Source organism: Cydia strobilella, chromosome 1 (genome assembly GCF_947568885.1).
Source record: "Cydia strobilella chromosome 1, ilCydStro3.1, whole genome shotgun sequence".
NCBI lineage: Eukaryota > Metazoa > Arthropoda > Insecta > Lepidoptera > Tortricidae > Cydia > Cydia strobilella.
Window position 1 is genome coordinate 18,666,364 of NC_086041.1, and position 15,147 is coordinate 18,681,510.

The window sequence follows — 15,147 nt, forward strand, 5'->3', positions numbered from 1 at the left end:
AAATAATTATTTCTAGCCAGGATAAATATCCCGTATGGTACTCCCGACCGTTAATAAAAATGATTAAAAATAAAACAAAGACTCACAAAAAATTTATGGACGAATCGCAGATTACATAGCATTTTCAAAATTAAGAGCAAAAATTAAATCCATGGAAAATTTATGCTACAAATTATTCATCTCACGAACTGAAAATAATATTCGTTATAACTCAAAATCTTTTTGGTCCTTTTTAAAGTCTAAAATGAATGTAAACGGAATTCCTAACACACTTTTCTTGGACAACAGTGTTGGCAATAGTGGCAAAGAGGTCGCCGATTTATTTAATACATATTTTCAGTCAGTTTTCGTGAAAAATGTTACCTCTCAACCACCATGCCAATCTACTTCAATTGCATTAAATAACACTGCGTTTTCGAATTGCCTAATAAATAATGTTAATATTACTACCTCTCTAGTTGAAAGCTACCTTAAAGGATTGGTGACTTCTAAAGGCTGTGGACCAGATGGAATCCATCCAATATTTTTAAAGAACTGTCGGGAGAGGTTAGCTTTTCCCATATGCCTACTATTCAATCTTTCTTTAAGAACCGGGACATTGCCATATTGTTGGAAGAGATCGATCGTAGTTCCAATCTATAAAAGTGGCAATAAACATGATATAAAAAACTATCGGGGTATTTCTAAGTTGTCGGTTATCCCTAAACGCTTCGAAAAAATTATCTACGACACTCTTTTACGCAGTTCGACCGAAATTGGTAAATCAGCAACATGGGTTTGTCAATAGACGTTCCACTGAGTCCAATTTATGTCAGTTGATTGATTATGCGACGAATGCAATGGATAAGGGCTATCAGGTCGATGTTATTTATACCGACTACTCCAAAGCATTCGATAAAATTTCACATTCTCTGCTTATTCAAAAATTACAAACTTTTGGTATCCACGGTAATCTTTTGAGATGGCTTACTTCCTACCTGCGCGACAGAACGCAAGCAGTTGCTATAAAGGGATACACTTCTAGTTTTGTTCCCGTACCTCAGGGTTCCCATTTCGGTCCATTATTATTCAATATTTACATTAATGACGTTGTTGAATGTTTCAAATTTTCTGATTTATTATTATATGCCGACGATACTAAAATGTAGGAAATGAATGCCCAAAATAGCTATAGAGGGAAATGCTTGGAACACAATTTTTGACTTCGTACCTTTGTCTGGACTAGTTAGGAGGTGAACATATCAAAAGTCCCCGGCTGTAACCCTGGTGCTGGGGGGGAGAGTGGGGTTTGAAGGTTCCATTTTTCGGTTTTTCGATTATATCTCGGAAACTATGCGTCTGAGCGACATGGCCACTTATACAATATGAAAAGTGATTTAATTTGTTACAAGTTTTATTAAGTCAAGTTTTTCGATATCTTGTATAGTTTTTGAGATATCCGCTCTTGAAAGTTTATTTAGGGCTCACATTTTTATCTTAATTATCTACATCAGTGAAGCTGCTAGGCTTGGTTTTCGTATAAATTGGGGGTGCTGAATTTATTAATGGTATCAACATTGAGACCATTCCTAAGTAAAAACAAAATTTAAAAAAATGATATTTTTTTTAAACTTATCTACGCTTAAATCGCTGAACCGATTTCCTTGAAATTTGGTGTAGAGATGGTTTGAGTCCCGGGACAGTACATAGGATAGATTTTATAACCAAAATCATCTTTTGAGGGTGTGAGAAGTGGGATGGAAATTTGTATGGGAAATCAATAACCGCTGAACCTATTTAAATAATATTTGGGATGGTCTACATGTTTGATTTAGTTGAAAATGATACCAAACATGACTTCAAACCTAAATCTAAACAGTATTAACCTCAGGAATTCAACTTCGGCGGAGAAGCTGAATTCCCCTCACACCAAATTTCACCCCTTCAAAGTATGATTTTTGAGATAAAAACTATATTATATCCTGTCTCGGGACTTAAAACATCTATTTACCAAATTTCAACTAAATCTGTTCAGCGGTTTAAGCGTAAAGAGGAGTTAAAAAAAAGTTATTTGTTTAAAGTTTATGTTTTTATTTCGGAAAGGTGTCAATGTTGATACCATAAATGAATTCAGCACCCCCGATTTATACGAAAACGTTACCAAACCCGGCCTAGCAGATTCTCTGATGTAGATAATCAAGATAAAAATGAGAGCCCTAAATAAACCTTCAAGAGCGGATATCTCAAAAACTATACAAGATATCGAAAATCTTGACTTAATAAACCTTATAACAAATTAAATCACTTTTCATTTAGTATCAGTGGCCATGTCGTTCAGACGCATAGTTTCCGAGATATAAACGAAAAATCGAAAAATGGAACCTTCAAACCCCACTCTCCCCCCAGCACCAGGGTTACGGCCGGGGACTTTTGATATGTTCACCTAACTAGTCCAAACAAAGCTACGAAGTCAAAAATTGTGTTCCTAGCATTTCCCTCTATAACTTCTTATTGCTTGGCCTAATTATTAAATCTAGAGATGATTGCATAAAACTTCAAGCTGATCTTGATAGACTGAGTTTATATATTGTTCTATGAATTAACTGTACTTGAATGTCGAAAAGTGCTGTGGCATTACATTTACAAGAAAACGCAATAAGATAGAGTATAATTGTTCTTTAAACAACAAAATTTTAAGGGCTGTGTCTGAAGTGAAGGATCTGGGTTTAAATCTTGATAGTGAATTACAATACATTTCACATATTGACAAAATTTCAGCGAAAGCATACAAAATGATGGGATTCATTTTTCGACAAAGCAAGAATTTTACAATACAAACCCTAAGACTCTGCAACTTCTATTTTTTAACGCATTTGTTAGGTCAAACTTAGAATACGCCACTACAGTCTGGAATCCTCATTTCAATGTTCACATTTACACAATTGAAAAAATTCAAAACAAATTTATTAGAACAATGAAATATAAATTAAAATCTTTTAGCACTGACAATTTAGAGTCTCTTCAAACACGTAGAGAAATTCGAGATCAGATTTTTTTGTTCAAAATCTTACATGGCCTTATTGATTCACCAGATCTTTTATCTAAAATTTCGATTCGATGTCCCGATCGGCGAACTCGCTCCACAAACCTTTTTGCAATTCACTTTGGTCGTACTACATATGCTAGAAATTGGTTCTTAGCTAGAGCGTGTAGAAATTATAATGAAAAATTTTTTTGATATAGATATATTCCATTTATCACTACAACAGTTTGTTTCTGCAATAAAAAATACAGCTAATAATAAAAATAATATCCATTAGTTCCATTATCTATTCATCATCTACTTGCCAACGTTTAAATGCTGTCTTCAACAATTCGAGTTAGGTATTTTAGTTTTGCAGGTTGTAAATTGTATTAATGTTAAATTAAGTTTCAATTGTATTATTAATGTTAGTTTCTGAGCAGCATAACTGTTATCATTCATTAGTGGAAACGGTGTGGCTTGTGAATGTGTTATCTGATTTACTATGTGTGTTGGTTTTGCCTGTTTGTTTCCCAAAGGTTTAAATAAATAAATAAACAGAAATACATCATCTGTGAAAATTTCAACTGTCTAGCTATCACGGTTCATGAGATACAGCCTGGTGACAGACAGACAGACAGACGGACGAACAGACGGACAGCGGAGTCTTAGTAATAGGGTCCCGTTTTTACCCTTTGGGTACGGAACCCTAAAAAGTTAGCTAGAGCCCCTCTTGCATGTAGTTTGTACAGTTTACAAGAACGCGTTAAATATATTACTCAGCGTTGACATTTATTTCTCATTAATCTTTATGAAAATAAATTATGAGTGAACTAAATTAATCAACAGACCCCGTTATTAATGTTGGAATTCATTCAAAATATACAAGGGTCGGCAAAACCAGATAGTTTTAATAGAAATACCGTAGGGAACACTAATTTCACCAACCAGGCCCAACTACGCCCAGAAATATATATTTTTTTTAACAGTTGCGTAAAATATGTTTTAAAGTAGATAAAAAAAAAATCGTTCTCCACCCGTCCCCAACTTCGCCTAGTCATTTTTTTTACTAAAAGTTATTCCAAATCCTAAATGTTAAATTAAGAAAATTACAAAAATCTTAACTAACTAATTACTGAATCTGCAAACCTTACGTCATATAAAAAAATTCAAATATGGAACGTCTCATACAAGTAAAAGGGGCTTTAGCAAATTTTTTAACCTATAGCTATGGTTAATATACATCAATCATATTACAATATTTTCCATAGTGTCAATATCCATAGAGCAAAATGGGGACTACGTTTGTATGGAGAAGCGGCCGTCCCCTTTCCTCTTAAATATTAATTGTAAGTTCAAGCGTAACTAGTAACTACCGGAAATGGAGAAACTCCACGTTAATTTTTCATTTCATTTCATTTATTCCTTTATAAAACATAGTTTTACATGTCAAATACAGTATTTCATATTTACAACTATTTACATCTAAGTTACATAGCAAAACACATGCAATGTTATTGCATTTTTTTTAACGAACAACTATACTCGTACTGAGGTGGAAACAAATTTCGCCATTCGGATAACAATTAACAACTCGATTTCTGCAACCGAGTACTGTTATGGAACACCATAAATAATACATACTAGTAATTTAAACAAGATTTAATGAAGCATACTGCTAAATGAAGCATATTGCATATAAAACGGAGTTAATGTTTCCATTTATCACTACAACAGTTTGTTTCTGTAATAAAAAATACAGCTAATAATAAAAATAATATCCATTAGTTCCATTATCTATTCATCATCTACTTGCCAACGTTTAAATGCTGTCTTCAACAATTCGAGTTAGGTATTTTAGTTTTGCATGTTGTAAATTGTATTAATGTTAAATTAAGTTTCAATTGTATTATTAATGTTAGTTTCTGAGCAACATAACTGTTATCATTCATTAGTGGAAACGGTGTGGCTTGTGAATGTGTTATCTGATTTACTATGTGTGTTGTTTTTGGCTGTTTGTTTCCCAAAGGTTTAAATAAATAAATAAACAGAAATACATCATCTGTGAAAATTTCAACTGTCTAGCTATCACGGTTCATGAGATACAGCCTGGTAGGTGACAGACAGACAGACGGCCGGACAGACGGACAGCGGAGTCTTAGTAATAGGGTCCCGTTTTTACCCTTTGGGTACGGAACCCTAAAAAGTTAGCTAAAGCCCCTCTTGCATGTAGTTGTGTACAGTTTACAAGAACGCGTTAAATATATTACTCAGCGTTGACATTTATTCCTCAATCATCTTTATGAAATTAAATTATGAGTGAACTAAATTAATCAACAGACCCCGTTATTAATGTTGGAATTCATTCAAAATATACGAGGGTCGGCAAAACCAGATAGTTTTAATAGACATACCGTAGGGAACACTAATTTCACCAACCAGGCCCAACTACGCCCAGAAATATATATTTTTTTTAACAGTTGCGTAAAATATGTTTTAAAGTAGATAAAAAAAAATCGTTCTCCACCCGTCCCCAACTTCGCCTAGTCATTTTTTTACTAAAAGTTATTCCAAATCCTAAATGTTAAATTAAAAAAAATAACAAAAATCTTAACTAACTAATTACTGAATCTGCAAACCTTACGTCATATAAAAAAATTCAAATATGGAACGTCTCATACAAGTAAAAGGGGTTTTAGTAATTTTTTTAACCTATAGCTATGGTTAATATACATCAATCATATAACAATATTTTCCATAGTGGCAATATCCATAGAGCAAAATGGGGACTATGTTTGTATGGAGAAGCGGCCGTCCCCTTTCCTCTTAAATATTAATTGTAAGTTCAAGCGTAACTAGTAACTACCGGAAATGGAGAAACTCCACGTTAATGTTATTGCATATTTTTGCGAACAACTATACTCGTACTGAGGTGGAAACAAATTTCGCCATTCGGATAACAATTAACAACTCGATTTCTGCAACCGAGTACTGTTATGGAACACCATAAATAATACATACTAGTAATTTAAACAAGATTTAATAAAGCATACTGCTCAATGAAGCATATTGCATATAAAACGGAGTTAATGTTACAAAGTTTTATTGAAGTACTTGTCATCACCTTGATCTACAAGATACACTAAAGAACAATTATAACAGATCACTTTCTGCTCAGACACTACACTTGAGTGGAGGTTGTGCTATTATGCCGTTTATAATCTGAAATCTCACAAGGCCCACCATACAAAAAATGTCATTTATTTTGTTTTGCGTCCGAACGAAACAAAACGAAAGCAACGTTCCAATTCAAAATGGTTTAAATTACATTGAAATAACTAGTACTACGGGTAGGGCCTTAAGAGGATAAAGTCTATAGTCTGCATAAGGCCATACACTACTCGGCCACAAGTCTAAACGTTAGTGAATGATTCATACCTGGCGGCCTAGCCAAGGTGACGATCGCTTGCGCTTCGCTATCGAATCGCTTAGTGTCTCTATCACTCTTCTATATTAGTGTGACAGTGACAGTTGCGTTTCGCTCGCTACGTATTATAGCGTTAGCGATTGGCATGTTATCTACGGGGCCGGGATAGGCGTAAGAATCGCGTGCGTTAGGACCTGTATTAGGCGAGGTTAGTTACACCAAAGAGGATATAATAAGATAGAGCGGTACTGTCATAGTAAATTTTGTAACCCCAGTAAATTCACTGCCATCTATCGACACACCTTAAAATTAAAAATGAAGATTTATAAAAATACGATAAAATGTATTTAAATATGGATAAATGATTTTTTTTATTTGCATTAATTATTATTATGATTTTGACCCATGTTCTTTCACTGATATGCGTTAAAATTGTTAAATAACAAACGAAACCGTCAACGCCATCTATACGACAGTAGGCCAAAGCTAGTAGCGCCCTCTGATCGAGAATCAAATTTTCTTGATTTTCGAGGCACGTTTTTTCCTTAGGCCAGGATTACACTTGTAAGTTTTACTTACGTAAGTAGGGACACAGCTATACTACGGAATGAGATATGAATATCGTTATCTCATTCTAGCAAATAGCTTTGTCCCTACTTACGTAAGTAAAACTTACAAGTGTAATCCTGGCCTTAGACTGTATCCATCTATTACGGAGTTATATCTATCTTTGGTTACACTTGGCGTGCAACCCCACAAAACATTATGGTAATATAGAATTGTAGGGTAGGGTAGGAGTCTCACTCAAACGCCAATGTCAACAATATTTTTTTCACCTCAGCAGCTCGAACAAGCCTACTTTCGTCACTCTCTGGAGTGAGGAAAGTGCGACTTTCCTCACTCCAGGGAGTGAAACAATGTAGCTTTTTAATTTAGTGAAGGCCATGAATTTCATACTTTTATTACATTTTTTTTATGGTATGGTACGGTACGGTCCGGTCCGGTCCGGTCCGGTCCCGTATCGTATCGTACATATTATAATACTTTTTTTTCTGTTTATTCTGTGTAATTCGAAATACATTTTAACCTTTAATATGTTCTCACTACTGAGGTGAAAAATTATGTGTGCAACACGAGAGCAAAGTTATTTTACATCTCGTGTTTTTGAGTCCCTCGCTACGCTCAAGATTCTACCTTAGAATCACTCGCTTCGCTCGTGATTCAATTATAGAATCTTTCGCTTTCTCGGGACTCAAAATAAAAACTCGCAAGAAAAACCAACTTTCCTCTCTTGTTGCACAAATAACTATTGTTGACTTTGATACATAATATACAGGTGCATACATTAACATTCATAACTGGTTTACTTCCTAACTAAAGTAATATCGTGTAGTAGACGGCTAGACGGCAAGGTTGAGCACGTCTACTACCGATGCAAATTGCCAAGGGACTGTCGGGAACCTATCGTCAAGGCACTAGCTAAAAACCTAGGCAGGTCAGGAGAAGACTGCAAGTGGCTATCGAACTCCCGACACATAGAGACTAGCCAAAGGACAGAAGGTGTATCGCTAGTTGCAGGCATACATAGGCTACGGAGATTGCGTGACATCAGGCGGGCCGTATGCTTGTTTGCCACCGACGTAGTATTACAAAAAAAAGTCAAGGTCTTCGAACAGTGTGTCATGTTCACATATGGTACGGAAACTATGACACTTACACAGAAGTCCGCCGAGAGGCATGGAGAGAGCGATGCTCGGGATCGCCCTACGAGACTGGAAACGTAACGATTGGATCCGTAGCAAAACCAAAGTTAGAGACATCATGGCCGTCATAGCGCAGAGAAAGTGGACATGGGCGAGGCACATTACGAGTCCTTGAATGGAGGCCCAGAGCGGACACCCAAGGGAACGCTAGACCACCGCAGCGCTGGGTGGACGACATCCGACGACACGGAGGTCGGGACTGGATGAATCGGGCACAAGATCAAAGGGGTGGAAGAAGAGGGAAGAGGCCTACATCCAAATAATAAAAGCTGGGTCACTAAAAATTAAAAAAAAATATATTTTGGAACGAGATTGGTTGTTTGACATATGGTGCAATGACCCAAAGAATATGTTAAAAAGGCTTAACTATACAAAATACCGAAATAAGTGTAATAAAAGCATATTGAACTGTAACAATAATATTAAAAAGATTTTGGATAAAATTAACGATTTATTAGGTAGCAAAAAGCCATCAATAGATAGTTTTATCATGAATAATATGAAAAAACAAGGTAGCACTAAATAAATTTCTGATAAATTCGCATTTACTTTCTCAAACGAAATAGATCAGATTAAGCATGCTTGTAACGACAAATGGCTGGATCGAAATGAATATGTAAGTAAGACGAACGTATACATAAGATGGCAACCCGTGGATAGCTTAGCTGTCAAACTTGCCATTCGTCAAATGGATGCAAATAAAGCACCGGGAAGTGATATTGTGCGTATGTCTGATCTAAAGCAAATCATAGATAAGGTTAGCCCAGTGATAGCCAAACTGATTAATTTATCATTAGCTCAACAAAAATATCCTAATAATTGGAAGAAGTCAATTGTTCGCCCAGTTCATAAAAAAGGTGATCGCAAAGAACACTCCAATTATAGACCAATATCCATTCTATCAAGTCTAGACAAGGTAATTGAAAAATGCATCATTAATCAAATAAATTCTTTCCTACACAAAAATAATATACTAAATGACTGCCAACATGGTTTTCAAAGATATAAAAGTACAACTACACTTTTATCGAAATTTACAGATGAAACAAAAACTAATCTAGATCAAAAGTTCGTTGTAGCCATATTCTACATAAAAAAAAAGCATTTGACACCTTAGAAACTAACACCCTTTTAAATGTAATGGACGAATGCGGAGTGGGGCAGCCACTAAACTGCTGGTTTCGTGACTACCTCACATCGCGTTCATATCGCGTCAAAATAAGTAACTGCTTAAGTGACGAGATACAAGTGCGATAGGGAGTTCCCCAAGGCTTCGTATGTGGGCCCTTATGCTATCTCATGCACGTCAACAGTTTGTGTGGAGCATTGCGAAACAGTTCTGCATATATGTTTGCTGACGATCTATGTACGCTACGTGCAGGAACCAATCTTAACGAGGCCTGTCACTTAATTCAGCAAGACATAGATGCAGTAGTGAAATGGTCCCATGATAATGGGATCACACTAAATTCTGAAAAAACTAAATTTATTATTATACAGTCTCCCTACATGTGCACACCAGGATGGCCCCCATTACTCTATACTCACAGCTACAATTGTTTCCACAATAATGTAAGTAATTGCCAGTGTGAACCCATAGAAAAAGTAGACTGTGTGACAAATCTTGGAATCAGTTAAGGTTGACTCTGGTTTCTCCTGGATCCAGCACATAAACTATGTTAGCAATAAGCTTCGAATCCTTTTAGGTAAATTTTATCACTTACGCACAAAGTACCGTGTAATATATTGAAATGCCTATATTTTGCTTTGGTAGACTCTACGCTGAGCTATGCTCTAGATTACTACGGACTCGCATCCAAATCCCACATAGATAAACTAGAACCATTACAGATAAGGTTTTTTAAATTATTGGTCAATAATAAAACGAAAACCAGCTGTAAAGATAATTACTCAAATTATTCAAAATCTGCAAAATCTTGCCAATTAGTTTAAAACACAAATATCTCCTAACAGTAAATAACCATAGCAATTGAGCGCATAGCCGAGTACTGATCGACCACTCGCATAGCACAAAATCAGTGTCTGCTGGCAAATATGAGGTACCACGAGTACAAAACTATTTCGGTGACAGAACCCTAAAGAAAAAATTACCGTACTACCTCAATAACCTACCGTATAAGATAAGACACCAGCCTGACAAATCTAAATTTAAAAAACAGCTTAAGAAATACCTACTGGATACACTTAAGTGACACCTGTATCACAAACAGGATGTCGCTTAAGTGTACCAATAATTGACATTTAGCATAACAAGCAATAAGTTAAGTAGCATAGCAAGTAGAATAATTTAGTTCAGTATCTTACCTGCAGGCAAACTGTGAACAACAGTTTTGCAGGAAACTGTATAATTGTATGTATAATTTTGGAATAATAAATCTCTCTCTATCTATCTATCTATCCAAGATTGGATCACCAAAAGGCGACCACGATGATGATGATGAAAGACCATACCCACCTGCGCACCTTATCATCATCTTCCTCTCGTTGTCCCGGCATTTTTGCCATGGCTCATGGGAGCCTGGCGTACGCTTGGCAACTAATCCCAAGAATTGGCGTAGGCACTAGTTGTTACGAACGCGACTGCCATCTGACCTTCCAACCCAGAGGGGAAACTAGGCCTTGTTGTGATTAGTCCGGTTTCCTCACCATGTTTTCCTTAACCGAAAAGCGACTGGTAAATATAAAATGATATTTCGTACATAAGTTCCGAAAATCTCATTGGTTAGAGCCGGGGTTTGAACCCGCGACCTCCAGATTGCAAGTCACCAGTGCTAGTCCACCAGCGCTCTAAAAAATCATAAATCATCTATGATTATTGATTACTTATTTAAGATTCCGTCGTCTTGGACCGCGGTTTGCTAACTTCATGCTACATACTACTACATACTATAAGAATAAACATAGCATTTCGCAACCAAATGTGAAATTTTATATAGTTTTCTTTATTATTCTTTAAAAATTCTAAAGCCTTTATATTTTGCTCCGTTCATATTTAAGCAGCCAACAATAAATTAGCCGTATTTAACATAATAGTTCTCGCATATTTGGTTTTAAAAATCAACCATTGTAGAGAATTGAATCTTAACTAAAGGTAGTTGCAAAAACAATTAGATTTATATTTTTTTTACCAAGACAAATATTATTATGTGTAAGTAGTGCGTATTACAAGTATTACAACACATTTATTCCCACAGGTTACCTTCTAACCAAAGTTGAAGGCAAAGTCGGTTCTCCAGAAACTCCGCTCTCAGATTTGGGTCTCATCTCGTACCGCTCCTATTGGAAGGAAGCGCTCTTGAAAAGACTATGCTCCGCGCCCGGACCTACTCTGTGCATCAGGGATTTGAGCAAGGACCTCGCCATTGCATCCTCGGATATAGTGTCGACGTTGCAGGAGAGAGGTCTCATGAAGTATTGGAAGGGGAAGCACATCGTACTGAAGAAACAGGTGAGTGGACGAAACAGACATTTATTTATTATTTGCCCTCACCTCACGATATTCGAGAGTATAAAATTTTTTTATTTTCAGTTTCGTTTAGTATAATGTAGGTAAACGACATGCGGACGCCATTGTTGGAGATGTGAAGTTGTTGCGCTTCCCTTGAGAATAAATCGTCGGGTGACAAGCAAAAGTCACTAAGTACCACTACAAGTTCATAGCCATAGTGAACCGTATTATTATCCGCATAAGGTTGATTTATGTTTAATTATGCCAGCCAGCCAGCCACAGCTAGCCGGGTGCCAGCTTGGACCCTTCGACTCAGTCCAAAGGCGCGCTGTACGAATCGTCGACGATCCCAAAATCACAAGCGGTATTGAACCTTTAAGTCTAAGGAGAGACTTCGCCTCCTTATGCGTGTTCTACCGCTTGTACAATGGGCTGTGCTCTGAAGAACTGTTTGACATGATGCCAACGGCCGCTTTCTATCACCGCACCGCTCGCCATCGGCAGGGTGTTTCATCCTCACACCCTAGCACCTAAATGGTCGCGTACTGTGCGGTTTAAGAGGAATTTCCTCCCGCGTACGCATTGGCTGTGGAATGAGCACCCTGCCGAGGTTTTCCCGAGGGGCTACAGTATGGGGTTCTTCAAAAAAGGAGTGTACAGGTTTTTAAAGGGTCGGCAACGCGCCATCTTCGGTGTTGCAGGCGTCCATAGGCTACGGTAACTGCTTACCATCAGGCGGGCCGTATGCTTGATTGCCACCGACGTGGTATAAAATTATTTTTCAGTAATTAGTGAGTTTTGCTTGTCACCTGACGAAATAGGCCTATATTCTTAATGTAAATTGACCGATATTTGATATCGTTTGAGTGTGCCGTGGTCGTGCAGGACGTCCTGGAGGAGCTGTCTCGGCGGGCAGAGCGCGCGCGCTGCGTGGAGGCGAGCTGCCTGCGCTGGACGCCGCCGGGCGCGCCGCCGCCGCGCTGACGCCGCGCCCCGCGCGCGCGACTCGCGCCCAGAGCCCGCGCGCGCCACATGCCGCGCAGCCGCAGCAGCCAGGCCCGCAGCCTGCTATAATAAGTCTGCCCCTGCTGCGCTGCGCATGCTGATGGATTATATTCACTGTGAGATCTTTGCTTTTTTCTATGTTGACTGTGGATTTAGCAATGCCATGGACGCAGCTTGCTTTGCCTTAATAGATCATTGATTGCATATTGATTGGCTGTTATTTAGATCTCACAATGATTCTTGCTGGACATCGAATGTCACGTGCCGCGTAGCTGCAAGAGCCGCAAGTACGCGGCCATTCATAAAACTTAATTGCCTCTTAGCGCCACTTGCACCATCCCACTAACCCGGGGTTAACCGGTTAAACCGTTAACCCAGTGTCAAATTGTACTGGTAGGTAACAATGGTAACTCCAGGTTTAACCGGTTTACCCCGGGTTAGTGGGATAGTGCAAGTGGCCCTTATGATTCAAATATATTAAACCGGGAAAATGTATTATATATATTTTTTTTTACTAAAATGCGAATTTAATTGGAATTTGTTGTTTAGTATATTTTTAAATTGTATCCAATGCATCGTAAGTGATCTATACGGTATTTTAGCTGAGTATGCAGACGTCAATACATACAACGTTTTTTGAGTTGTATTGGTTTTGTCCACTCCGCAGCGATTGTAATAATAATAAAATTGATCTCTATAAGGTACCGGACCCATGTAAGGCTTAATTATTTTAAGTACTAAAATAAGACTGAAAGAAAAAACAACAAATTTTATTAAATCATCTACGTATTAATTATTTATTTGCTGTGGTTAAGGCAGATTTACTTTCGCATTTAAGTATAACTTTAGTAGGTAATAATAAAATGTACTGAAATGAAATGTATCAGAATCAACTTCATATGTCAAATCAACTTTATGCTGCAAATTATAAAATTTAAGTTTAAAAAGGTTTGTTCAAATGTGAGCGCAGTTGTACCGGGCACTTTTCAGATGTCAAAACAAAACACGCACTTGTAATATGAATATATATACGTAGGATAATTCACGAAAAATGGCGCGGATCTTATATAAGAGGATTTTGACAGTTCAGCACAAATCGCGCGGCAGGTCTTATGAATTTGTACCTACTTATGCCTAATGATGACATTTCAGTACCTACCAGTAATAAAGAACTGAAAAGTTCGAACCTTATGACTAGATAATAAGTGTGGTCTTGTAGCGTAGGTCCTCAGTTTTTATATCATTGAAATTATGTATATAATAAGTTACCTATATACAAGTGTCACTTTTTTTTAAAGTATACGGTATATGTGTTGTTCTGTATGTATGTATTGCGTAGAGATAACCCTTGCATAACATAAGACTTGAGTTTGAGAATGGTCTTTCTCAGTAGTTAGACCACAAAAGTATGTGGCGGCGTACAGAGCATATATTCCAAATGTATTAATCATTTCTAAATAAATGCGCGTTACATACGGACGGACAGCTAGACAGACAGAAGGACAACAAAAAAAGGATTTCGATTTGCCATCTCGGCTAAGAAACCCAAAACTGTTTGTGGATTAGTTTACTTTCACCTTTCACCCACCAAGTTTCTATACTAGCGCCGCCATAACGTATGCTACTTCGGCTATTACTTAAGGGTCTTGTTAGTTGTTAACGTTAATCTTCTTTGTTAAAAAGATCTGTCTTGTTTTACTGTTCAACAAGCTCAAACTCGAAGAGGTTGCCTTGATATTTTGCAAAATTCAACCTCAACCTTCGACCTCATGGTTCCATAATTGGGCCTGTTCAATGTATAATACTGAATAATCTTATTGGGCTTATACAACTAGGCCGAACTTTATGAAACAGACATATGAAGTTTAGTAAAAATAAAATAAAATATTTGTAGGTCATGGTGGATGACCAAAATCTTTCATTTAGGCATATGTTTCTGGATGTCTTCGCCTTCCCCTTATGCGCTCTACTTTTTTACATTATAGGAATAAACACTGGAAGACAATCTCACGAATCATAAAATTATGTTTTAGTACTAATAGTAAATAAGCTGAATAAGCGAAATAATTACATACCTTATCAGCGTTGTAAATACTTAGTGAAATGTGTAGGGTAGATAGATCAATTTAGACTAAGTTACAAACTGTACAAAGTTGCGTTTTATTTATGGAAGATATTATTTTTTGTACTGTATTTCAAATATATTGATTGTTAATCTTAATCTGGTGTAAATATTATACTACTTATTTAATATGTTTAATACAGTTTGAATCTTTAATTGTACTTTTATTTCATTAGTTATTACAGAATCGCATATCCACAATTCCACATATACCTACCTCTACTCGTACCTCGTAAAATCGCTCGTGAATGTCGTTTTTGTTGGTCTAAAGTCTAAATGCCATCAGATCTGATATGGTGGAGCTAACGAGGTGCTTGTTTTCCTATCGTCAAGGTGTTGAGTACTGAGTACCGTAAACCG

General features: G+C 37.0%; 1 protein-coding gene across 1 annotated transcript in view; it reads left to right on the plus strand.

The window, feature by feature from the left end:
• LOC134745751 (histone acetyltransferase KAT7) overlaps positions 1 to 14,921 on the plus strand; it is a 57,299-nt gene extending 42,378 nt beyond the window's left edge. The window contains exons 10-11 of the mRNA XM_063679830.1: positions 11,407 to 11,660; positions 12,546 to 14,921. Coding sequence (XP_063535900.1) covers positions 11,407 to 11,660; positions 12,546 to 12,644 — 353 coding nt within the window. The 3' untranslated portion in view covers positions 12,645 to 14,921. The remainder of the gene's footprint in view (positions 1 to 11,406; positions 11,661 to 12,545) is intronic.
• The last annotated feature ends 226 nt before the right edge of the window (positions 14,922 to 15,147 follow it).